The sequence below is a fragment of the Erithacus rubecula genome (genome assembly GCF_903797595.1).
Source record: "Erithacus rubecula genome assembly, chromosome: 12".
NCBI lineage: Eukaryota > Metazoa > Chordata > Aves > Passeriformes > Muscicapidae > Erithacus > Erithacus rubecula.
Window position 1 is genome coordinate 15,852,586 of NC_136664.1, and position 26,212 is coordinate 15,878,797.

The 26,212-nt window shown below is 49.9% G+C and overlaps 1 protein-coding gene across 1 annotated transcript in view; it reads right to left on the reverse strand.

The window, feature by feature from the left end:
* The window catches only part of LOC306807059 (hydrocephalus-inducing protein homolog), an 80,538-nt gene that overhangs the window by 18,892 nt on the left and 35,434 nt on the right, over positions 1 to 26,212 (reverse strand). Inside the window, exons 16-41 of the mRNA XM_079316312.1 lie at positions 25,754 to 25,921; positions 24,818 to 24,970; positions 22,818 to 23,056; positions 21,431 to 21,686; positions 21,018 to 21,161; positions 19,537 to 19,677; positions 18,730 to 19,046; positions 16,983 to 17,142; positions 16,387 to 16,473; positions 15,472 to 15,681; positions 14,517 to 14,645; positions 12,077 to 12,254; positions 11,291 to 11,535; positions 10,448 to 10,578; positions 9,375 to 9,511; positions 8,634 to 8,755; positions 8,354 to 8,545; positions 7,812 to 7,958; positions 6,510 to 6,749; positions 6,059 to 6,257; positions 5,423 to 5,590; positions 4,956 to 5,129; positions 3,737 to 3,855; positions 3,170 to 3,298; positions 2,663 to 2,867; positions 1,457 to 1,598 (exon numbers count right to left, since the gene is read on the reverse strand). Coding sequence (XP_079172438.1) covers positions 1,457 to 1,598; positions 2,663 to 2,867; positions 3,170 to 3,298; positions 3,737 to 3,855; positions 4,956 to 5,129; positions 5,423 to 5,590; positions 6,059 to 6,257; positions 6,510 to 6,749; positions 7,812 to 7,958; positions 8,354 to 8,545; positions 8,634 to 8,755; positions 9,375 to 9,511; positions 10,448 to 10,578; positions 11,291 to 11,535; positions 12,077 to 12,254; positions 14,517 to 14,645; positions 15,472 to 15,681; positions 16,387 to 16,473; positions 16,983 to 17,142; positions 18,730 to 19,046; positions 19,537 to 19,677; positions 21,018 to 21,161; positions 21,431 to 21,686; positions 22,818 to 23,056; positions 24,818 to 24,970; positions 25,754 to 25,921 — 4,532 coding nt within the window. The remainder of the gene's footprint in view (positions 1 to 1,456; positions 1,599 to 2,662; positions 2,868 to 3,169; positions 3,299 to 3,736; positions 3,856 to 4,955; positions 5,130 to 5,422; positions 5,591 to 6,058; positions 6,258 to 6,509; positions 6,750 to 7,811; positions 7,959 to 8,353; positions 8,546 to 8,633; positions 8,756 to 9,374; positions 9,512 to 10,447; positions 10,579 to 11,290; positions 11,536 to 12,076; positions 12,255 to 14,516; positions 14,646 to 15,471; positions 15,682 to 16,386; positions 16,474 to 16,982; positions 17,143 to 18,729; positions 19,047 to 19,536; positions 19,678 to 21,017; positions 21,162 to 21,430; positions 21,687 to 22,817; positions 23,057 to 24,817; positions 24,971 to 25,753; positions 25,922 to 26,212) is intronic.

Genomic DNA, 26,212 nt, shown 5'->3' on the forward strand with positions numbered 1-26,212 from the left:
TGACTTTTCCTCAACCACAGAGGTTGGGAACATCCCAAGTGAATTGTGGAAGGGGACCTCCAAGACCAGTCAAACCTAAGCCTTGCCATCATAAGGTCTCAACTGTGCAACCTCCCTCTTAAGGCACACCCAGACACCTCCAGCCCACATCCCAAGGTGATCCACCAACTCTCTGCACTGATGCCTGAATATGCCCTTCATTTCTTAATTTCCCAGTTTAAACCACATCACAAATTGCTAACATCTGCTTGTCTCTCCTACAATTCTTACTCCATTCATTCAGATCCCTTCTCCCTGGGTATAGTCTGCTTCTTAATGAGAATAATCCTATCATTCAGAAAGCAAAGGCTGTAGGAACTCCTCTTCAGCAAGACAGGCTCTTGTCAGCCAGATTTCCTGCCAGAACCCCACTGTGACCAAGGCAAACTAGTGCTATCTGCCATGGAAATGATTTGAAGCAGCCTTGTCTGTCTCCTCCCCTTGAAACCAACTTCAGCCTGAGCTGAACAAAGCCCTGATACACAGGCTTGCTTTAAGCAGCCTCACCTCCCAGCTCCACACTCTTCCTGTGTGTCCTGAGCTGGGCTGCCTGGCTGGAGCAGAGCTTGCCTACATCTGCAGCTGCAGGGGAGCCCAAAGCACATGAGTTTTTATGGGTGGTGTCCCACCACAAGGAGAATCCTGGCAGATCAGCATTGCAAGGACTTTATCTGTGGCAGGATCGGTACCCAAACCAAGGGTTTATCTGTGCCCCACACCTGCCCATACCACAATCCTACTGTTTTGGTGAAGAAGAGAGATGATGAAGAAAGTGCAAATCAACATCATAGATTTAAGGACGCTTCTACAGGCAGTGCCAAGGCAAGCCCAGAGCCCAGCTCCCTGCAGGCAGCATCTAAACCAGAAGGGCTCACCATTAAAATAGAGAAGATGTTCTGTCTCAACAGAAGAAGGTCCTTCCTCTCTTGGGGGCCAGGGAGCTAAGACTGGCCATCCCTGCATTTCTTCTGGCCTTTGCTATCAAACACCTCTGAGCTCAGAGCCCTTGGAGCAGGGAAACCCTCCAGGGACACTACCCTTGTGGAGACCCAGAAAGGCATTCCCAATTAGAGAAGCCAAAGCAAGCCCTGTGCCCTCTCCCTGTCAGTCAGCCTTTCAGTCACTCCCACTCTGCTCCTCTCTTGGCCTTCTCACCCTAACCCCACCCTTGGACACCCCTGTCCCCTGGCAATTGGTCCCTAAGGATTTCCCGCCTGCTTATCCCTTGACAAAACCTGAACCCCCCCACAAGCCTTTCACCTTTATTCCCTGAACTCTGGACGATGCAGACCTGTGGCTGAAATAAACATCTCTGTAAAACCCTTACAAAGGCCCTTCCTGCCCCTTTACTCACCTTCACCCCAAGTAACTACTAGATGCAAAACCCTGAGCAGTAACCCATGGAAGGCTTACTCACCTCTCCCTCTGTAGATGCTTCCTTCTCAGTATTATTTTATCTACTAGAGCTTTCTTCTCCTCAGGAAGGGCATCATACTCATCCTCATCCATTTTCAAGACACGTTCCATGTTCCTCTGAAAAACTTTTTTCTGCTGCAGTTCTTTAGCACAAACCAGAAGAGAAACCGTGAGTGACTACAAGCAGAGCTGGGTGCTCTGGGTCAGCTGCAAGGATTCACAGCTTTTTCCAACCCAGCTTATCATATCAGGAGATGTTGGGAGCTCATATCCCTGCTCCAAAATTCAGACAATCACCCAAACTATGGCTGGGCAGTGAGTTCCTGTGCTTTGCCTGTCTTAAGCACACCAAGGCTGAGGACAGTCATTTGTTACTGAGATACAGCAGCTTGGACTTGTGCCCAAGCTTTAATGTTAGAGATTAGGGTGAGTCTTAAAACCTCAGATCTCCTGCAACTCTGAGTTCTGGTTACACTCGTAAGAGCCCACCTGACCAGTATTCCAGGTCATGCAACCATCACTGAAGAGAGGTTGTACCATAAACCTTAACCTTGGGAGGCATTTGCTCAAGTTGTGTTGAACCCAGACAAAAGTTCCAAAATGAGATTGCCTATGTTAATACCTCATACATATTCCTAACCCTCATATCCGAGTTAATTATCACCACTCCCAATTCCTAGAGTGTTCTCCCTTCCTTGTATCCCCATTGGCCCTCAGCTGATGCAATGTTCCACTCAACCTAACTCATTGGACCCTACCTTCCCTTACTCAACCTCTGCACCACTTTCCCTTGTACCCATTGGACCCTAACCTCCACTCCACCCCCTCTCTTGCCCCATATTTATGCCCTGGACCTCCCTTCATCTTGGTCTTCAACCACTGACTCCTAAAGAAACCTGGTCCCCTTGGTTATTATATTTGGAGTTTTGGGCCTCATCTCACATTTACTTTCATTATTATTGAAGTGTTTCATGTTGCTAAGTCGTGGTCATCGTACCGCTCTTCTTTTATTTTTGCCACTTTTCCCTAATATCTGCGAACCCTTAAAAGGATTGTCAAGGACTACCCTCGATCCCAATATACACTGAGGCAGAAGGTGGAAAGATTAATAAAAACATTTCTTACAAGCTCTGCTGCAAATCCAGATACACAGAGATAAGGTTGAGGGCTTGAGAAAAAAGGTTTGAGAGGAAGGGAGATATCTCACCTTCCTTCTCTCTTTTAGCTTTCCTCCTCTTTCTTTCATTTTCTTCCTTGGTTATCCAAGCAGCACAATCCTGATGCAGGTTCACAATGTAGATATGATGACAATTCTTGACAGCTTTGAGTAGACAGAGCAGAGAAGATTCCAGGCTACTTGCAAAGAGGTTCTCCAAGCCATCAAAGACCACTCCCTTGTTGCAGTCTTCACGCTGGGAATAAAGGGAGGAGTAAGTCAGCCATTGCATGCAGGGGGCTCGCAGCTGGACAGTAAACCCAGATGTCACAGGGCACCAGCTATCCTTGTTCCAAGGGCATTAGCTAAGACCAGCTTGGATCTGTCCTTAGGCTTTGCTAACCAAGAGCATCTGCAGCTTCCCCCAGGGTTCCCTGCATGCAGTCCAGGATCTTCCAAATCTTCCAACAGCACATACAGACCTCCTCCTCTCCAAGTTGTACCTCACTGCCTGTCTCTCTGGAGCAGGAATGAGTCCTTTTCCCCCACCCCACACACCTTCAGCCTCTCACAGAGGATGTCCACCAGCAGGTCCTCGGGCAGCACACAGCTCAAGCAGTTCAGCTCTTCCCCATTACTGCTGATGATGTTCAGCTGCTGCGGCACAGGAGCCGTGGAAACTGTGAACTGTAATGTGGACCATTGTAAGGAAAAAAATCACGGCGGAAAGCCCTGAACAACTCCCGATACTGGGCTTGGAGCTGGGGTTCCTCACTAGTGGAGACTAGAACAACCCTATGGTGCAGCTTGGGGGGCTCCAGGAAATGGTCCTGGAGGGCCCATGCCTTGGTCAGCAGAGACCCAAGCTTGTAAGCCCCCAGTGCAGCCTCCCAGCACTGTGCTCACTGACTGCAGCCACACTAGCCAGGACTGCCCTTTGCCAGCAAACCACTGAGAACCAGTGCAGCTCCCAGCCCAAGTCATACCCAGCCTATCAGCTGGGCTTGGCACTATGGACCCACATACCAGGCCTGGCTGATGCACAGCCTCCACTGTAAGCAGCCCCTGCCCATCTCAAAGACAATGCAAAGCTCCCAGGCATCAACCAGGGCAGATCATGCTTACCTTCACTGGCTCCTTTATCTTTTGTGCTGAAGGAATCTTGCCTTTGGCATTCTTCTTGTTGTTTTTTTCCCCAGAGGCTTGTTTATTCTTGCTCTGAGCACTGAGCTGAGAGTTTCTACCTGCATAGGGCACAGATGGTTCAGGGGGGCTTTGAAAAGCAATTAGGCACCTTTCCCCACAATGGGCACAACCTTGGGCCCTGGAAGGAACATGGCACTTTTCCCCCAGTCTGCTGGGCACTGACAACACTGTTTCCCCGAAGCAGCTCCTTCCCCGCTTCTCTTACCAGCATGGTAAAGCATGCCATCCCATACTTGATTTGAAAGCCAGCACTACTATGTCCCTCCTAACAACTGTGCATGCAGGTGACACTGCTTACACAGCAGTTCCCCTAGAGATCAAGCCAAAGATTGGTCCTCCAGGACCATTTTTCCATTCACTGCACCCATCCTGCATTCTCATATGGAGACGTGCAGTCCTACCCCACCTGCATCACCTGCCTCCACTGAAGCTAAATCATCCTTGTGGGAAAACCCCGGCTGGGACCCAGACTCTTCTTCCTTCCACCAGCTCCCAACCCAGCCAGGTTCAAAATGCATGAGCAATGCAAAACTTCTGCCTGCACCGAGCCAGGTCTGCCTTACCCTGCAGAGCTCAGGGCACCAACTGCCCAGTAAGTTTCATTAAAGTCACATGGGGAACAGCCTAACATGCACAAGCTGTGTACCCTGACAGTGGGCACAGGTGAATCTCTGGAGGAAAGAGCTCATCCTGTAGCATGTCTCTCATTGGAAATGCCTCTGGGAGGCTGTCCTTCCCTTCCTCTCGTTTGCAAGGTTACACTCATAGTCAGTCTCCTCATGCTTAATGAGCCACTTCAGAAGCTTTTTCCTTGTCAAAGTGGGCAGCAGTTCTGCCTGCTGCCCATGAGGAGCAAGCTTGATTCAGCTTAGAGGAAATATAAAATATTTAGGAAACAGACAGATGTGCTTCACCCCTCCAAAAAAACACAAACATGTGCCAAGAATGGCAGCAAAGGGGCTATAAAAGAACCCTTGACTGAGCCCTTAAAATTGATTTCCTTTTTCTTTAGACAAGCCAGAGATGCACTTCACCCATGAGACCTAAGGACTAAAAAACTGCTGCTTTGAGTAAGCAGAAGTGGACAGTCATGGTGGGTTTCTCAAGCACTGGCTCTGGGTCCAGCATTTCTCCTTACCAGCATTACCTTCATCCTCAGCTTTCAGCTCCATGGCAGCCTTGGTGCAAAGCTCCCGGGCCTGGCACCCTGCTTGGCTCTGATCACTGGCGATGGCCTCTTTCACCACAGTGTCAATGGACAAGTGAGCAGTGCCATAATAGTGACACAGGGCCGCCGCTACCTCTGTCTTTCCTGAGAGAGAGGAGGATTGCTTGGTGACACGTGCATATGAGGCCTTACAGGGATAGGCCCTGGAAAAATCTCAAGATTTCAAACTTAAAAGGTCAGTGGGAAAGCAAGTGTCCCTCTGGGGAGGCCGTGAGGGAGGCAGATGGAGAGTGGGTACAAGTTCTGAATTCTGGAGCCAAGAAGATCAACTCTACCTCCTGTTCAGCTGAGGACTTTGCCTTAAGCACCATGATCCACCAGGATGTGCTCCTCCTGCCTGCCCCTCTCCCTGCAGCCCAGGGCTGCAGCTCACATACCTGCCCGGGGTGGTCCATGGACAATAAGAACAATCCTCCTGTCCTGCTGTGCTTCACGCCTCTCCAAAGATGGGTCAATGCCCAGGTGGCGCATGACAGCCCAAGAGACAGGATTCCCAGTCACTTCCACCATGGGCTTAGGAAAGACTGTGACAGCCCTGTCATATGCTGCAAATGCAGAGGGAAAAGTCAGCCTCCCACCTTCCTTTGATCCTCATCATCCTTCCCATCTCCTCAGATCCCAGGAAAGGAGACTTGGTGAAAGCAACATGAGCTTGTTCTTTTGTTGCTAGGAAGGTGCAAATATAAAAGAGCCAGTGATATTAGACCTGGTCCTACTGGCTGAAGAACTCATGCAATTTTAGTCTTTGTGGCTAAGGGACACAAGGGAATATCCTGGTTATTTCCCCAGTCTATGGCAGGCAGATTAGAGCTTTGGTTACACTCAGGTTTCATAGAGGATGCCACAGCCCTTCACCCAAGAGTTCCTCCACCAAGATGGGGAACAGGCAGCTGCTAAAAGCATGGGCTTTCCCTGGAGAACAAGGTGACAGAGAGTTCAGGGTGTATGGGCTGGACTCCCTGCTGTGACCGCAGGCAAGACAGACACCACCAAACCCTCAATGCTTTTCTGACCTGGTGCTGCCTTGTCCATGGCCTCAGCCTCAGCTGTGGCCTTGGCCTCTGCCATGGCCTTGAGCTCTGCCCGTTGAGCCTTCGGCCTCTTCTGTGCTTCATAATGCTCCAGCACCTCTGGGGGCAGCGTCCCACCCACGGCACGTGGAGGCATTAGAAAGTTCTTTTGGTACTCAGACCCCACTGCCATCCTCAGCATCTATGCAGTTAGGGAAGAGAAATCATACACAAGATTCCTTTTCCTACCTCTCATCACACATACTCAACAAACCCATTTTCTGTCTCCTTCCTTCCTCCCAACAACAGAAACTACCTAAGTCCACCCACAGCACATCAGCGGATTTGGCTTTGCCCTGGGGATTGCCTCTATCTCCCTGGCACAAGCCTAGGAATGCTGGAGTGCTGTGAAACTTGGGCAGCATGTACATGGGGACCAGACCTGCCTTCTCACCTTCTCCTCCTCAAGGTACTGCTCATCGAAATCCAGAGAGTAAAACTCAACAGGGAAGTTACATGGGTTCTTCACCACCACTGTGGCCTCTAACCCATTGCTGTTCACCAGCACCCATCCCATCTTTAGTACTGGGGGGGCGAACTCCAACCGTGGCTCCAGACCTTGTCCTGAGAGGTGCAGCTTTAAGTGATGTCTGCTCCCACAAATGTTAAGCTGCAGCTCATTCTTGTAAGACCTCTGGAAAAAAGTGCAGAAAACTTATCCCATGTAACAGGACCCCAAATACAGGGCTTGCCCCAAGGTCAGGGTGTTATCAGTCCCTCTAAGGTGAATGGAAATCAGATATTTATTTACAATAGATACTACAGCATCTGTGTCCTGGGTCTGAGTAACTGGGATGAATCCTGGTGTGCACTGTAACCAGGTATTTGGGTATCAGATGGATGTACAATGGACTGTCAGGAGTTTCACCTAGTCATGCAGGAGTGCAATGCTCATGAGAAGGGCTCTCAGGGTTAGAGTATCCAGACAAAGTCCTGGCACTGCTGCATCAGGCAAATGCCAGCTCCAGGAGAAAGGCAAATGAGCTCTCGCTGGCTAGAAATAAGGGTCATCATCTCTGCTTAGTGGTTGGCTCTGGTCAGAGTCAGATAAAAGATGGTTACATCTCTCAAGCAATTAAAGATCCCTGGGACTGTTAGTGGGCACAGAAGGACTTGTGTCCATACTGGCATGCACTGTCAGTTTCCAAGGGCCAGCAGCCACAGGCAAACTGTTTTTGGAAATACTCCGTCCAGCTCCAAGTTGAATCTCCAGCTGCATGGGAATGTGCAGGCAGGCCAGAGCCCCAGGGACTGCTGGCAGCACACCACTGCAGGTGACTGTCCTGCCATGCCCAGGAAGGTGTCTGGTGGCTGTTTTGTCTGTCAGTTCTGCAGCAGGACGAGCCTAGACTGGCCATTCCAGGATTATCCTCGGCAAGTGTGCAGCTGCTCTGCACCCAGTGTCGCAGCTGCAAATACAGCCAGGCAAGGGGGAGGCTGAAGGGAGTTGGGCACATCCCCCCATGTGCCAGGAGGCAGCCACAGAGCCCTGATACTCTCTCCCTCTGCAAGCTCCCTATGGGCATTTCAAAGCACATCTGACAGGAGTGCTCTGTGGGGTGGACTGAGCCACGCTGAGAATGTGGCTTGCAGAAAGCTCCCCGTGAAGGCACAGCTCATACCACACTCTCTGCACCAGGCCCTCATTTCCAGATAGCCCTGACAGGCCTCCTGGGCTGACACCTGCCAATCTCACCTCCTCCTTGGGTGTAAACTGGATTTGTAAGTCCTGCCACCTTCCTGCATCAAGGGTTCCTTTGGAGGGCGTCACTGCAAAGGGACAGGGCTCATCCTCCAGCGCCTGCTGCCTCTGACCTGGTGTCCAGTATTGGCGTTGATTGTCCTGGGCACAGAAACCAACTGTGTGAGGTCCCTTGGTCTGCAAGGACAGAGCCTCAGTTCCTGCAGTGCTCTGAAACACTGATACAATGCTGAGAGCACCCACAGCCAAACCAAGTGTGGCCCCCATAGCCTGGAGCTGGAGGGAAAATCTGTAGACAGGACAGGCAAATAGGGAACTACTGTCCTCAGAGGAGGAGGAAGGGTGAATATGGCAGAAAAGCAAAGCATCAGCTAATGGAACAGGTCCAGGCAAACCAGTCTTGGTCTAGACCCTCAGAAGCTTCCTCAAACATGCTCTAGATCCAAGTGCTCAGGCAGCCACAGGAGCAAAAAGGGCAAGAGACACAAAGAAAACCCAACCAACAAGTCAGGCGTTCAATGTCGCCTGTGCTTTACCTTCCTAACAGGCTCAACGGCCTCAATGAACCACTTGCAGGGTACTTGGAACCAGTTGTAGAGCCGGACTGTCTCAATCTGGCACTGCCCAATGAGGGTATCTGAGAACTGCAGTGTGTTCTTGGAGAGGTCGAGCGACAGTTCCATCACGGTGGCACGGAGGCGGATGTTATACGTGGGGCCTTTTGTCACCTGCAGAAGGACAGAGAAGTCAGCAGAGGCTGCAGGTGACATCTGCTGCTGTGCCCAGCCTGCTGCCTGCCCCAAGAGCTGTGGTTACCTTTATGGGTAGCAGCACATCCATGTTGCCCTCTGCCTGGTGGGCACTTTCAAAGCACACTTCCATCATTACGGTGTGTCTGTGAGGCAGGTCCTGTATCTGGTCCAGATTCACTCTGAAACCTTGAACAGATGAAAATAAAGGAACTGAGACATACAAGAAACATGAAACGTGTCATAAAACATGTTAAGGCCTTACAGGTGTCCTGACTGAGAGGTCTGGGAAAAACCCCATGCCATGCTGTGACCTGGACAAAAAAGAGTGCACCTAAACACCCCTCAGACACAGTGAGCCACTGTGTGATGGAAGCACAGCCCTGCCTCAAGGCCTCTTTTGATCCACCAGAGGATGTCGCAGCTGTTTCCTCAATAAAGGCTGAATACAAGTGCTGTGACAGTGTGAACTCCAACCAAAACACTTCCAAAACATGGCAGACCCTGCTGGTTTGCAAAACAAGCCCACAGAGTGCCCAGAGAAACTTGATGCTCATGGGAGCCAAGGGCAAAAGATGCTGAGAGGTGACCAGGGTGATGAGCCCATCTGGCCCCTGCACTGAAGCATTAGGGCAGCCACAGGCAGGCCAGCTCCCCTGGGCACGGCTGGCCAGGAGAATTCTGCCTCTAAAGCTCCCAACAGGGGCATTGAGAAGGAAAAGCCCAAAAACCTCCCCAAATTCAGTGGCTTAAGATAATCTGAGACACTTTCTTCAAGCCCACAGGAAGTGTTTCCAGCACTGCTTACCTGTGTTCTGCAGGGCAGACACATCGACCTGGACGGACACTGGGATCTGCCCAGGGTTGGTGATCACCAGAGTGTGTGTCTTAGTGTAACCCTTAATGACAGTGCCCATGTCCAGGACATATTCAGGCAGCTCAACTCTGCAAAGAGGAGTAAGGACAGTCCTTAAAACACAGCCTGGGACATGTCCAAGAGGATGAAGGATACAAATAAAGTGGCTAGCTCTTTATTCACTGCTGTAAAAACTCAGCTCAAGCCCATGAAACCCATGGCCTGACCACCTGGCAACGACTTTGGGGAGTCAGGAGTACAGGTCCTAGGTTTTATCAGCTACTAATGGTACCTGAAAATAAAATTAGTTTCAAATGGACACTGGCCATAGCTTCTCTGCCATGAAAAGCCAGTATAGGTGAGTACACTGGGCCTCCACTGGTCTCAAAGAAACTGCTTAGCCTGGTGTACAACCTGAGCCTGAAATTGCTTTGGGACCTAGGAATAAGATTTGCCTGCACAGGGAGTCTTCACTGCTCTGCAACCAGATCACATGATCTGCTCTGCAGAGCATCTTCTTCCTGAATTGAAGCCTCCCATGTTTGTGCTGCATCATGATGCTACTAAGAGACAAAGCAAGTTACCTAGATAAACCCTGCAACCCCACCAGGATTCAAGCCATCTGGTTTTGGGTTTTAAAGGGTTTGCTGACATGTGCAATGTTTAGTCTGCTCTGTTCGTTGGAACCAAGACATCAGCTGGGAGTTGTCTCTTTCAGAGCTGGTCAGCAGGGACAGAATTTCTGCTGTCTGGAAGGAACTGAAGGTCTGCACTGGGTGCCCTCACCTCTAGGGACAGAGTCCCACACCTGTGGGGAGCTGAGCAGTCCAAAGCTCAGCAGGGTGCTGGAGAAGGGAGGACACTCTGCTGCTCACATGGAGGGTGTCACAGTCACCAGGACCACAGCCTTTCTAAAACCCAGGCTATTCCCAGCTCTGCAGGCACAAGGAGCTCTCAGGAAAAGGGGACATTGCTGGATGTTCCTCACGGGGCACCTGGACATGGGGATGGGAGTCCCCACTCACTTGACAAGAGTCTGGCACTGCTCCTTCTCAGGGAACATGCTGTGGGGATGGTATGGGAGATTTTTCTGCAGCTGCAGAGCAGGCTTCTTTACCAGCTTCATCACCATCTCCATCTGCAGCTGAGCATTTGACTGAGGAAAGAGAAGACAGTGCCTGGTTAGCAAAGGTTTGCATCTGAGAAAGGTTCCCACCCTGCTCTTGTTGAGAGGGGGTGTGGGGTCCTCCTGTCTGGCTGCTCAGTGTCTGTGACACCTCCTGCTCTCTTAGCCCAGACCTCATCTCCACAGAAGTAACTGCAGCATCTTTGCCTGCCCAGCCACTGTTTTCAAAGTTTGCCTGATCTGGCCAGGCAGACAAACCAGGAACTTTCCAGAGCTCCTGATACTTGCCTGCCCCCAGCCAGTACCAAGGCACCTTGGACAAAATCCGTCTTGAAAGGGAACTGGGACCAAGCTGGTGTCTCTTGGAGATGAGCAACACCAGCACAGTCCCAGGGCACAATCAAGCTGCTGCTGCTCAGATCTGTAAATCGAGCAGGGCTTGGATTGGGACCAACAAACTCCCCAGCAATGACCTGCATCTCCTTCAAAGCACCACCAATTTCATCCCTTGACCCCATGCCTTCAGATCTCTCCCTGGGGTAGCCAGGAAGCTGGTGCAACCCCAGAGGAGAGCATGCCCAGAGTGGAAGCCCTAGGGGCAATGCTGAGGTGACACGTGGTTGTAAGAGGGCATGGAGGTCCCAGGATCCATCAGGGCAACAGGATTCTGCTGTGGGCTGCAAGGGGCTCAGGTGCCATGGAGAGGGTGCCATGTGCCAAACAGGGCTGCAGCTGCTCTTACTGCAATGTCAGAGCCAAGCACTTGGAGATTTTGGTTCTGAGTCTTCAAGGCCCGAGTCTTTGGGGTCTGAGTCTTTGGGGTCTGAGTCTTCAGGGTCTGAGTCTTCAGGGTCTGAGTCTTTGGGGTCTGAGACTTCAAGGTCTTCGCCCTCTGAGTCTTCTTCCGAACAACTGATTTATTCTTCTGACTGTATTTTTGCAGGGGTTTTACGTGCTGTTTCAGTGACTTCTCATAGTTTTCATTTCCTGAAAATAGAAAACATCCACAAAGAGAAGTGTGCGCAAAGTGCCAATCCCATTTAAGGTGGGAAGTCCCCACCTCCCAGCACCAGTTTCTTCCAGAAAGAAATCCCTCTTCCAGAAAGAAGCCATCTATACTAAGTGGATCCTGCAATTCCTCTCTGAATCCTCATTTTTTATTCTCCCCCCCTCCATCACATTTGTCCCTCCCCACAGAGTAGCATCTCATTGCCTGCAATGTCACACAAATCCAACCCTGCCTGAAGCCCTGCCAGTGTCTCTTACAGTTTACCAAAGCCCTTCAGTCTAGCCATCATCCTTCAGGACCCTGCCAGATGTGCTGGCAAGCTCTGCAGGACAGTTCCTGAGACAAAGCTCACATGTGATCCTCTGCTCAAGACTCATGACACAATCAGAGGGCTTGAGTTGGTCTGGGAGTCCTGCAACCCTCCAGGCTTGGTGGAGGTGGGCATGAGCTACCCCATGTGCATATGGTATGGAACAAAACCAGAGGGGCCCTTCCTAGGGGCAGACAGACAGTGCCCACCTTTGATGTTCCAGGGCAGGTTCACAGTGATCATGGGAAAGGAAGCTTCTCCTTTCAGGCAGATATTTTCTGGCTCCAAGTCACCCACTTTAAGCTGGAAAGTCCTGCTGAAGGCTCCTGGTACTCCTGGCATGTAAGAGAATTTCAGCACTTGGTTCTCACCACGTGCAATGGAGCCCTGCAGGGATGGAAGAAGAGGAAGGGAATGCATCAGAGTGTTTGATGGGGGATGGCTCAGGGGACACACAGGCTGAGAGGACAGGCTGTCATCTAGAAGAAACCACCAGACCACATAATCTTCGTGATAAATATATTACAGTGTTGACTTTTGCATTTGGTAAATACTCTATGTTTTATAAATGCTGACTTTTGTAAAAGACTTTTTGCTAAAGTTTAGAGTTCTTTTAATGCAAATATTGTGCTGTGTTGTGATACCAATGTTGGTGAAGAGTTGATGTAATATTAACATTTAACCAAAGGAGGAGTGGAAACCCACTGAATGTGTTGAAAATAAGCACCACTGGAACAACTGCACATGCTTCAAAAAGGTGGGATGGAGAAGGAACTATGTTAAAATGCCTGAATACATATAACCATTTGTAAATACGTATAAGGCTGATGCAATACCCTGGGTATACAAGGGGTGTTGATGTGTTGACTGGTGTGCCTCTGGCTGCTGCTAACGTGGCTAAGCATCCAGCACTGTTACTTCTGCTTTATTAACTTTGTCCCCTGTTGTCTCTTATTAAATTTTCTTTAAATTTTAACTGAGGAGTGGGCTTTTGCATTCTACATTATTGTGCCCAAAAGCTCGAGCCTCTGACCCTGGGGTGCAGTGTGTTTTCCCAAAGGCCCATAAGGCTGCAGCCCCAGCACAGCCTGATGTGAGCACAGCTCTGCTGCTAATGGGGTTTGCCCTTTGCCAGCAAGAGCCTGCCTCAACAAAAAAAGCCTCTTTTGCTGCCACTGTGGAAGAGAAGTCCCTGCACTCAGCGGGACCAGCAGCTCCTCTCATCCCTTGTAGGACACAGGCATGAAGAAATGGGAAAGCAAATCAGCTTCCTCTTCCCACTGCAAGGAGGAACAAAGGCAGGAGTGCTGCTTTGGCTCAAAGACAACCAGGCAGGACTGAGAAGCTTGGACAGTGGTGGCATACTGCTATTTTTTCTCTTTGCTCTTCCAGCCCTGCTGCTCCCTGGCCCCCTCACTGCCCCACAAAGCCACGGCACAGCATCAAAGCTGGAGGAGGCAGGGAGCAGCAAGCCCAGTAAGGGAGATGTAAGTGGTGCTTAGTGCTGGCAGCAGGGAGGCAGGGCCAAGGACTAGGTCCTGTGTGATCACACAGCCTGGCTAAGGTCACCCTCAGAAAGGCCCCAGTGCCAGCACAGCCTGGGATCTCAGCCATCAGGGTCCCCAGAGTGACTGTGAGGAACCACTTAAATTTTAATTTATGCCTCAGCATATAAGTCACTTTCTGACGTGGGCTGAAAAATTACCATAGGGGCTGTACACGTGCTGGGACCTTTAACACTCCCCAGGAGTAAAGGTCGTTGTGAGGAGAAAATGCAGGCGGGCTCCCTCTCTAGGGGCTGCAAGCGACCTCCCCCTTGGAGGTGGGCAGACCCCAAAGCCTGGGAAAATTTTGCCATCTGACAAACTGTCTTCCTAAAAGGGCTGAGTTATGGGAGGAATCACAGCATGTAAAAGCAGTCAACAGCGCCAGTTTTTCCCCTGAGATTTTGGGTTTGTTGTTGGGCTGGGAGCACCCGGAAGTTCCGGCTCCCCGCAGAGCCATTTCCCTGCCTGTCTCCCCTGCTGTCGCCGCTTCCCTGCTCGCCACGGCACCCCAGAGCTCGGCTGCTCGCCCGCGGGCCAGCCGCGCCTGCTGCCGGCTGCGGGTGGTGGCCAGCCCGCGGCAGGCACGGCCGCACACACGCTCCATCTGTGGGCAGGACACCGACTGAATGGCCCAGGGGCACAGCAGCACCGCTCTGTCCCGGCCTTCTGTGACTCTCTCCGCTTCTCATTTTCTCTCTGCTCTTTTCTATCCCCTTCTGGTAGGGACCATACTCTCTTTATCAAGAAACAGACTGCAGATATAATACTTGCTGCGTTTGTGCCTTATTTTTGTCCAAGAAATCTATCAAAAAGAACTCTACTCTCCTTACAGCAGAACAGGACAGCGACCAGCACACTTGTGCCTCCTGTCAGTGTCTGCCCTTTGACAATAGAGCCACCTACCAGCCAAGGCCATGGGGGAATCAGGAGATCACTTGTTTGGATCTTCTCTGCCCCCAGCAGAAATTGCTTACAGCCCTCTCTTGTGGCCAGGTTTGGGGTCTTCCTCTCTGTCTTTTTCCCTCCTTTCCCCCCCTTTTGTCCCTTTAACACTCTTGGGCCACCTGACATAGGGCTAGGGTCAGTCACTTGTGCTACTTACCTGGGTGGGTTTGACCAGAAACACTCCAGGCAGATGTTGCTCTGTAATGCTAAGGTTTAGCACCCAGTCAAATGTAATCTTGCCAGTGTTTGCCAGGGTGACTGTGCTGTAATGAATTTCATTAAACATCTGGAGAGAAGGCATAGGAGCAGGAAGTTAGAGACCCAGGCCTGATACTGGGAATCTCCTTCCTCTCTCCTGAGGTTGAAAGCAGACACATCATGGGAGCAGGGACCAGGGAGGAGATACAGGCACTTGAGAACCTAAGGAACCCCCGGGCACAGGGCACCTGCACAGGACCAGGGAGCTCTGGCAGCACACAGAGCTGTGGGGACAACCATGTGAGGGCCAGTAATAAATGAACCAGGGGCCTCTGAGGGGTCAACAACAGCCAGGAGAAATAAAGACAGTACTGAGGCATCCCAGAAGAAAAAGCACCTGCATGCAACAAAGGAGCCACACAGGGCAAGACAGACAGGGCCAGCATCTGGAAATATCTGTGGGCTTTCAACTGAAAAAGAATGAAGTGGGGATATTCTGGGACAGTCTCTCCAACTATAGCGACTGGAAGCCCAACTTCTTCCCTTGATTATTGTGTGGATTAAGCAAGAGCTTTAGACAAGAGCATCTCCTTGGAGGTCAGGCTTTAGGAGTAGACCAGCAAAGGGATGTCTCAGGGACATGCTCCTCAGAGCATCCCCACTGGGACCCTGACTGCCCCAGGAGGCAGTGTTAGGTACCCTGAAAAAGAGGCATTCCCAGGATTTTGGGGAGGGTTGGAGATGGCCATTTTAAACCAGCTTGGATGCCAGATGTGTCCCTCAAAGGTTGTACTTCCAAGCCCCAGAGCCAGCAAAGGGGCTGGGAAGGGAAGGAAGCCCTGGCCTGAGGTGGGCAGGAACCCTCTGGCCGCAGCTCCAAGGCAGGGAGCTGTACCAGGGCACCTGGGTGGTACCTGAAAGCCACAGTTGATCTCCTGCTGGCTCAGGGAGTAGCTGATGCGTGAGGCCTCCCCAGTCAGCTCCACCTCATAGGTGGGGCCTCCCTGCACGTGGCACAGCGCCGTGGCGCTGGCCATGGTGTTGAGCTGGCTGGAGAAGGTGAAGTTGATCTTCTTGCTCTCTCCTGGATTCAGCACACCCAACTGTGGCAGGATACTGAAAGCCTGGGGACAGGAGAGATTGAGGCGTTGAGTGTGGAAATGGATGCAGAAGAGCAGCTGTGCCTTGGAGTAAAGTACAGTCATAGCTGGAGGGGCCTGTTCTCCAAACAGAATCACCCTAATCTCATGCTGTGTCCATGCCACTGACCAGAGGAGGCACCACGGGGAAAATCTTCTCCGATACTCACGGATCAATGCATTAATTAACACACTACACTAAAGTGAACTGGGATGTCTCTTGGCAGTAGAAATTCTCTCTGATGCCCAGCTTGCCTTTAGAAATTATTTCTTGCTGTGTTTAGAAAAGGAGGAGACTCAGAGTGAGAGCCCTTGCAGCTCAGGGATCTCACCAAAGCACTCCAGCCCAGCTCATCTGACTCCTGAAGCTTTTCCCCTCGCTCTCTGATTTACATGCCGGTTTTCTCAAGGTGCTACAGCAAAAGCTCCTGCAAAAATTTCCTATGGACCACCTGTTGAGGTCCAGGGGGAGCAATGCCCTCCATAGGTGCTGCACAGCGTCCCTGGGCAGCCCTACAGCATGTTCTGCACAGCCTCTCCAACAACCAGTTTCTCCAGCAGCACTTTGTGATGGGTCTGGAGGGATGTGAGGGCCCTCTGTGGGCAATGCTGAGGGCCACCAATGGGACTGGGAGCTACAGCTCTGCTTGCCACACTGAAAATGTGGAAGTGAGACAGAATCTATCTTACCTTCTCCCTTTTGATGGGAGGGTACAGTACATCTGTGGATAACTTGAATTCTTCCAACTCTAGAGGGCAATGTCTTTCAGGTGGCACCTGAAAAACAAGCCATTTTCTATGCTAGGAGGAAGATACAGCCCCTTTTGCAAAGTCTCAGTTTATAAGATAACTTCAGGGCCACCACTACAATACCAGCTCTTGGGTGAAAGCAGAGACCTGGAAAAAGCAGAGATCTGAAAAGGTGGCCTGGCTGGGTTGAGAAGAGGGTACATGGAGATCAGGACTCATCACAGCCTGCTCTGGGAAGGAAGCTGGAGGTCTTATCATCATGATGCAGATAAAAACCTCATCTTACTTTGTGAGGAAAACAAGGCAAAAAAATCCCACACTCAACACAAGTCCATAGGATCTGAGCAGGCTTCTCCAAAGAAAACTTTCCTATTTCTCCCTCCCACACACCTCATGTCCAGCCACGGGCCCTGCTGCCCAGCCCACTCTGAGGGCATAGGACAGCAGGGTAGCAAAAGGGGAGGTCACAACGAGCATGACTTGGTGGTGCCAAGCTGGGGAGGCAACACAAGCAGCAAGTGTACAAGAAAATCTACCTCTCCTGAAGACTGGGCAAGATCCCTCGCTTCTTTCAGGGGTGATGTTGACTCCTCCATATTTGTCATCTTGAAACATCTCCATTGAGATGACAAAGGCAAACAGGTTCTCTTCACCATTGGTGGTTGGGGTTGGAACTTAAGTGGGTAAAGCTCATGCCTGGAAAATAACATAACTATGAACAGGGACCTGCCATGGGAGGAAGGGGCACCTGCACAAGTAACTCGTGGTCAGGATGCAGCTGCTGGGTGGGTGCTGGTGCATTAAAGTGAGAAATGGTTTGATCCAGCCCTTCCCAATCCAGGCTGGAGCAGGTCTGTTCTAGAGGCAGCCCAGGGATGACACTGAGGTAGCAGTAGTGCAGCAGCTGCAACTATTTGCACTGAGGAACTAGAGAACTACTATTGAGGAACTACAGAGGACAGGGATTAAAACCTTGTGGGGATGCAAAAAGCACAGTGGGAGAGGAAAAGACAGAGAAGGCAAGCAAAAATGTGATACCTGAGGCACCAAGGGGCAGACCCAGCCAGTGCTGAACCAGCACAGCCCCCCCAGTGCCCAACGCCAGGAACTCTGCAGCTCTAACAGTATTTATCAGGCATGCTTCCCTGAGAGTGAGGGGGGGTTGGTTGACATTTTCCAACACCCCCAGGTGACGCAGGTCACATTCCCCATCGTAAATTGAAGCAGCTTCTCAGGGTAACTCTGCTTGTGTTTCTAATGTCATGTGAGGGACACAGCTGAGCCATGCCTGCCTGTCGCCCTGCTGAGCTGCAGGCACTCAGTCAAAGCACAGTCAAACACAACCTGCATACTCCACTCTCAGACAGTGTTCAGTGCCTATAATGACCTGCTCCCCAAAGAATCACTGTCTTCAGCTTTGTAGCTTGTTATCTAAGGCTGGGTTTCATTTCTGGATGAGAGGTTCTCTCATCATAACCCCCGAGATCTCTAATCATCTATTCCACTGTCTTTAGTTTTAATGAATGGTTTGAGGCAACTTCCTAGGACCACGGTGCCCAGAAAATTACATTTTTCACTCTAAAGTAGAAACTCTCTGGGAGGCAGGGATAGGAGATGATGAATAGGGGATGAATAAGTCCTGCTGTCAAGCAGTACAGAACTCATAAGGGACATGTTGCAGTGGGGAAAAGTCAAAATGAGTAACAAGTGTCACGAAAAAGAATCCAAGGTGTCCACAGAAAGCTGACCCCTGGGAAAGAAATCATCCTAGCACTAAAAGAATTGTCTCAGAAAAGAAGGAAAGGGATGGTAACAAGATGTTCAGCATCAGCTCAGGTGCTAAGTAGCTCTTTTTCTGGTATTGAGACTTTCTGGGCATCCTCCAGCATAGTGCAAGGGAGGAAGGCAAGGAACAGAGAACAGCTACTGCAGAGAGGACCCATCCCAAAGCAGAGGGGCCAAAAGGGCCTCCAGCAGCACAGTGGGAACCAGGACTAGGAGCCCTTCATCAAGGCAGACTGCCTCAGGCCACAGAGATCTGAGAAAGCAGCTTTCACCCCAGCTTTCCTTCTCAGAGGAAACCACTACAGGGGCTACGCAGCACCAAACTGGTGGAAAACCTATTCCCTGAGCATCCAGCTTGACCACGGCTGGTCAGTGTTACTTGAACAAGGAAAAGTCAGAAGAGGCTGTCAGATCCTGGGCAAACAGCTTTGTTCTTTCCAAAGTGCAAACAGGACAACAGGAAGAAGAGCTTCAAGGAGAGGACAAAGGTGCACATACCTCAACTTTTTCACCTGGCTGTCCGAATGGAATGACCAGTGGAAGTGGACAGGCAGGGGGCTGCAGTTGGTTATCTGCACAGAACGCACTTCTTCAGTGCCAGCCAGGATGCAGCCGAAGTCCAGGGTGCTGGGCTGGATCTGGAGACTGGGGAAGTGGACTTCTCCCACAAGGGTGATATGCTCCTCATAAGGATGGCCCCTGACCATGTTTATCTTCAGAACCTTATTGTCTTTCCAGCTATGAATACCCTTTTTATAAGCTGGGTCAAATGCAATGTAGAAATGACAGGTCTGCCCCACATCCAGTGTCACAGGCTGCAAGGACATGAACAGTAATTAATTACCTGTGGGCTGACATCCCAAAGTCTGACAGTATGAAGCAGTAAATGACTGAACTGTGACCCCAGCATGGGCTTCTCGGTTCATCATTCACTTCTTTACAGCAAGGGTGTGACTGCAGGCACCACAGTCTAGTCCAGGATTCCCTCAGGCCTGTGTTTCTGTGCTCAGCAGCAATACAAGGGGGTGGCTGCTGGAGAGCTGGGATGCTTTCCAGAAGACACCTTTACTGCATGGCTGGCCCAGACATAGTTGCTTGCTCCCTGCTCCTTGTGCCTTAAAGATCGGATGGATCTTCTCAATTCAGATAAGATTTTGATTCCTTCAGCAGCTCTGCTGATGCAGCTCAGGCCAGCCCACTGCTGATGCTACAGAATAAACTTCTTGACTCAAGGACCTCCCAACAGAAAGGCACCACCACATCCCTCCTATTCAGACCCCACTGGAGGAGTCCAGGGCTGCTCACCTGGCCATCTGGGAGAGGCTCCTGGTTCACATTGCAGACCAGAAATGGCTGCTCCACGTCCAGCATGAGGTCGAGTGGCAGGGAGCAGGTGTTTTTTATAGCCAAAAGCTGGTACTGCAGAGTCAGGACATCACTGGGTTTCTATGGAAACAGGAGACAAGAGAGAACAGCCTCAACTAGCCACAAACCTCCTTCTGCTTCTGCTGTGTCTCACATTCTTCAGTCCCAGAAGTGCATACATCTTTATTTACCCTTTCTATTTGTGTCTACATTTCCAGGATATTTTTCTTTATAGCAGATGCTTTTCATTTTTAGGAACCACAGCATCTCTGGGGGACAGGGAAACACTCCCATGTACAGATGAGGGAATAGGCCCCTGAGAGGAGGTGCCTGCTTGAACAAGATCTAAAGCAGAAAGTAAATCCAGACCATTTGTCTCCAGTGTTGCCTCTCTATTGAGCAGAACAGCACTTAGATGATCTTCACTCACATACAGACATTTCTTACAACCTTATTGGCTCTAGCAGCCTCACAAAAGCAGCTCATCTGCAACATGTGTCCTGCAGCCCCTGCTACAGGGACAAGGCATCTGGTCCCAAAGCTATGATCACCCTTGGCTCCTCCTTCCTCTCTGTGCATTGTGCTGGGCTTTCTGCATGGCTTAGAGAAACCAGAGAGTTTGGGAAACTAGTTCTGGATGTACTGATAGCAGGCAGGTGCTCTGCCATAGTATGCAATAAATCAGTTTGTGTGTGTGGCATTGAGCAGAACCCAGGCAGCACCAGGGAGAGCTGAAAAGCTTCTAGTTACACCTGAACTGCCTGTTCCAGGGATTCTGTACTTCAGTGGAAGCCTGGGAACCAGAGGAGAGGACTGAAACTACAAAAAACAAATCACAAAACATCTTCTCTTTTTCAGACAGCTTGCAGCAGGGGAAAAGATGATGCTGGAGTTGGGATCCAGAGGGCACCTGCTCTGCCTCAGTGTTATCATCAATGCAGCTGCAGGTGTCTGGGGGTCCTTTGAAGCAGGTGAGGCTTAGGGAAATGCACAGTGCTATACCATATAGCTATACCATATAGCTATACCATAAAGCATCCATGTCAACATCACAGAAGGCAAAGAGACACGGGAGATGATGGGTTTTTCCTTGTCAGCCTGAGCAATTCACAGGAATCTCCATTTTTCCCAGCTTCCCTACAGCATTGGTGTACAGACATCACTATGCCTTGGAGGATCCTCAAAAACGTCCCTTTACAGTCAGAGAAACCGGCATTTCTCCAGAAGTGGCCATGATCCCACTTGGCAGTGAAGCTGTAACTGCAATTCTACTTTGGGGAAGGTAAATAGCAGCCTCATCTCTAAAAGCATCTTCACTCACTATACAAAGTGCCTCAGGAAGGGTAAGGAGAGGCTTTAACACAAGCACACACCTCCCTCAGCCATGCTGTTAAATGCCAGGATGCAATCCAGAGACTTACCTTCTCCACCCGGAAAGAGAAATGTCTGGCTGATATTTCTATAGAGGGATCAATAAACTCGCAGGTAATGATTGTTTGCATTATCTTCTTCTTCAACTTTGGTCTCTCAGTTAATTCTTCACACACCACATAATACTGCACCACCTGCATGCAAGAGTCACTTGTCATCAGTGGTTGGTGGTAGGGCATCCATCATATGCCCTGCATTGGCTCAGCACCCGCCTCCCACCACAGTTCCTATTCTTGCCTCAGAGTTACCGTCACTGCCCACCCCCACCTTTCTTCCTGCGATGCAGCTTATTTATTCTTTGCTCAATTGTCTGTAACACTGCACCCCAATGTCAAGGGACTGTGGAACAAGCCCAGGGAGGGGATCTGATCTTTCTAGGCTCAGCCCTTGGTGGGGACCTCACCTGCTCGATGCGGGAGAAGCCTTGCAGCACCAGGTCCACAGACTCGCCTGGCTGCATGTTCATCTCCAGTGGTTTCAGCTCAAACACGGGGCTGGTACGTTTGGGCCTCTGGGAACGATCTTCAGTCTTTGGGCCAGGGAGGGCTGAGACACTCTGGCCCTCCTCAGCTGGGCTGCAACATTCCACACTCCAGAAGATCTCACGGAAATGCTGGCCCCCATTTGTTACTTTGAACTGACGAACACAGGGAATAAAGCTAGAATAGAAGTCAGGATGGAAAATAGTATGGGAGTAGCTATTTCCCTGGTCATCAGATTGCTCCCAGGGAAGCAATCTGAGCTGTTAATAGCTTGGAGATTGTCTTCACTGCCAGCTCTTAATGTGGATCAGAAACAGTCTGATAAGCTGCCCTTCTGAAGTGATTATTGCAAAGAGAAATATGTTTATAATGGTAATGTAGCATTTTCCAGGCGAGGCTAACAGGACTTGGTGTTTTCCTCCAAAATGTTTGTTCTGGGATGATTCATACTGTTACTGTATTTTGTATTAATCTACATGCAAAACTGTTACGGAATCTTTGAGATCCTGCACTTGGGGACCTTGTGTCTGGGGGTATGATTTCAGGCATTTTTAAAAGTCAGCTCGGAGGCAGTTTCTGGACGACCCCAGCAAGCTGGTAAAAATCGTCCGCCTGCTCCAGGACAGGAAACCAGGGGAGCAGGGCCTCTCCAGTTCGCAGCAGCTTTGGTTCTGCACTGGTGGCTATTTTGCAATTAGAAACTATTTTGTAATGAACTTTGCAAACTCTGTGGGCAGAGAAAAACTGAGCGAGGTCCTGGGCAGCAGCAGAGCCCACGAACAGAACAAGGAAGCGGCGGCAGCAGTGCTGCAGACCCCACGCAAACCAACAAGTTCCCATCTGCACTGGAACTGCTCCATGGGCTCCTGCCTTCCTGCTGGGGGTTGTCACCCTCCTGTCTCTTTGTTCCCAGGGCCCCTGCTTGCGTGGGAGGCACCATTTCAGAAGGGAAGTGTGATGCCATCTTCCCTTGGTTCCTCAGCCACACAGAGGGACTGCCTGATCCAGGTGCCATTTCAGGAACATTTTGTTCTGGGGGAGCCTGCGAGAGCATTACTTGATCAAGTCAGGACATAAATGTATTAGAACTAAAGACAATTCAGTGGCCATTTAACAACTGGTTTCCCTTTTAGTGGCATTTGAGGGTAACTATCAACACGCAACCAGCCATCACATGTTTCTAAAGGAATCTCTGTCTTCGGGGAAGGAGTCAGAGCTTTGAACACTGAAGGACTTTCCTGAAGGACAGCAAATCTGCTCCTTGTTGAGACAGGAGGAGAGGTGGGTGGGAGTGGAGAGATCTCCTACCTGAATTGGTATCCCAAGTTGAGCACCGGGCTGAATGGCTTGTCTGTGACAATTGTGGTGCCAGTGCCCACGGCTTGGACTTGGACGGTGAACAAAAGGGTGTTGCTAACCAACAGCTCGATAGTGTCACTAAAATACCCAATGTCATCCAGGGTTGCTGTGATAGTCACAGGAACCTCACCCCTAGCAGGGATCTCTCCTTCTGTGGGGTCAAAAGCATAGCAGTGGGGTTTTTGAGCCTGTAAGACAAGCATAATATGCATTTAGGATGGAAACCATACAGCCTGGTCTCTTGTGGGACATAAGAAAAGGAAAGACTAAAGGGGGGAGGCTAAAAATCATAAAGCCTTAATTTCTCTAAATTTAAGCTACAGTATCAGGCAACAGCAGAGCTTATAAGCCTGTAGTTTCCTTCTTTTAATGGACTCACCTAACTAACTCAGTTTTGACCAACCCATGGGATGCTTATCATCAGGAGAGTGTTCCTTCCCTAGTCTTTCTCTGGAATATGTGCCAAGGAAAGCTGCTTTCTCTCTCCTGGCTTCTCACAAAGGCTCAAGACCAGGAGAAAGCAGGACTGCTCAAATCCCACTCCAGAAACAACACAGCTGGAGGACATTGCTGAGAGCCTGAAGAATAACTCCGCAAAGCCAGATGAGCAAAACCCAAAGTCTCCTTTCTCTAGGGGCCATCAGTGCTTCTCAACATCCCCTAAAGATCTGAAGCCCTCATTCCCCACCCATCATCAGCCGTGGAGAGATGCTCCAGCCCTCTGCTTTGGAAAAGTCACCTCTAAATGGTTATAGTAGAGTGGGAAAGCAGGAAGCAGAAAAAAACAACTGCAGGACATGCCCTCTGGGCATGGCATGGCCTTCCCAAGCATCTCATTCTCTGCTTTCTCATGGACCTCCCTCTACAGATGGGTGAGAGAGCTGCAAGTGCCCTGGGGAGGGAGGAAAGGCCTTGCACCAGCTCAGCTGCACAGACACAGCTCTGCAGGTCCGGCCCTGGTACGAGCATGTGAAACCCATCCTTTACATGCCGGGCCCACCCAGCCAAGCTGCACTGCTCCCTGAAGAGGCTGAAAGCAGAATTGCATTGTGCAGTTAGACACAGCTAACTGTCCTGGAAAAATCCCCCACTTCAAGGCTGCATTATCCCCTAAACAGCTGGAAAAGCAGCAAGAGGAAAATTTGGCTTGGAGGCTAAGCGTGGACTCTCCCACATGGCCCAATGCTTTATCCAGTGACACACACAAGTCCAGAGTATCAGGTTTTAACCAGCTCTACAAGTTCAACACGCTCAACATGAAACAGAAAAACAAACCTCAAGCTCCTCATAGATCTCCCCCACCAGCAGACATCTCACCCACCCCCGCCTACAAGCCCTTCTGGCTGCACCAGCCCTGCTCCCCCTGCCAGGAGAGTAGCCCCAGCTCCTTCTGCCCTGTGCAGCCTCCCCATATTAAGCAGCCTTTCTATGCAGCTGGTCTCAAAAATGCTCTTCAACGACACAGAGATCAGAGGCTGTGAGAGTGCACAACCCTCACATGTCTTTGTGTGGATGAGCAGTCTGAGGACAGACCTCATACTCTGCTCTGTACTATTAAAAGCAGTTTGGCACAAAGCAAATGTAGATGGAACAGGGAAACCATTGGGAAATCCATGCTCTCTGGCAAGCAAAGACCACAGATTTCTCTTGATCTCAGAGCTCCAGAAATGTGACATGCACTGCTAAAGTCCCTCCATAAAATTAAGGGAGAGCTTGTTAACACAATCCAGATTAATTTCTGCTCCAACTTCTCTGCACCTGATTTTACTGAGGGGTGCCCCAACTAAAATCACTCCAGAGCCAGGTTCCCCTTGCCTTGCTCAGATGGAATATTGGAATATCTTGCCTCCTCTCACACAGGGCGATATGGAAATCTTGCATATAAAAACCAAGTAATGGCTGCTACTGACCAGTCAATTTCCCTGGAAAAAAGCCCCACAGATACTTACCACCTGTATCTTAAAGTCTACAGGGACAAAACTTTCATTGTAGAGGGTAAACATTTGTGAATTAGGCTGTAGTGCTGGGATCTTGCCAAACTCTATCACTCTTGGAACTGCGTAGACGTCTGCCAGCTGTCCACTGCTTCGTATTAATATACTCTGTTCCAGGAAGCAGGCAAGAAAGATTTAAAAAAAAAAACAAAACAAAAAACCACAAAACAAACCACAACAGGGAAACCTAAAAAAGCTTAAACAGCTCAATCCCACTCAAGTTATTTCTTTAGGGACAGCTACAACTCCCCAGCTGAAATGCTGGGCTTTTGGGAGAAAAAAATAAAATAATAATATTTACACCTCCAAATTACAATGGATTAAGGTAAGAGAAACTTTCAAATTACAAATTATTGGCCCAAAGGTAATAAAAGCTTTGCAAGAAATTTCTAGTTAAGACCAGGCTACAATTAAACAGCTGGTGGGGAGAAACCCTCCTCTTTAAGGTAAGCAGCCACAATACCCCAGGTTCAGATGTTTGGTGCCATCTAGTGAATTTGGCATCATCATTTTCATATGCTTTAATATAAATTTAAATTCTTGCAACTACTCTTCAAATACCAGCTTTCCTTTCTTTTACAGAAAGCTCAAGGTTCCCAGAAGTCTTCTGACATCCTCTTTTGTGCTCAGAGAGATGACAAGACATTTTAAAATAGATGTTTCCAAAGTTAATAGTATTTTAAAGATTGATTAACTGAATTTATCCTTGATTCCAGCTTAGATGAACTACATTCTGTGTCAGACACTGAGATTACCACCTATAAGGCATGAGCTGTTTATCTCTTCTGTCCTCCACAGCAGCCTGTACCTGTTTTCCCCAGAAGGATCCCTGTACACTTTGCACCCTGCCAGGATGAGTTGCACAAAGGCACACATCTCCCTTGCACTCACCCGTGGGTTTCTCTCATCCCCGAACACGCTGACAAGACCACAGGTCTGATGCTCGCCCAATCTTTGGACTTCAATTACAATTGGAATCTCTGCAACACTGTGAGGCTGGACAATCCCACAGGGTTTGGGGCTGTGGTAGAACACAGGAGGAGTGTTCTCCTTGCGTTTCTAGAAGGGACAGAATCAAATGCAACTTCAGAGGCACCTCTGAAGAAACTTTAAACTCGTTAACATTCACCATAACAGCAACTTACACACATTTTTACAAATCCACAGGACAAAAGTAAAAGGCAGAAACAAGATGCAAGAACTCTAGGCTTAGCATTCTCAGGGAGTCCTGCATGGAGGCTGTCAACACAGCTGTGGTGCCTCTGGATGCAGCAGCTTTTCACAACCCTCTAAGATCTCCCACAAGAAAACACCCTGAAGACTAGAACATAAATTGTTTCCTCAAGAGGT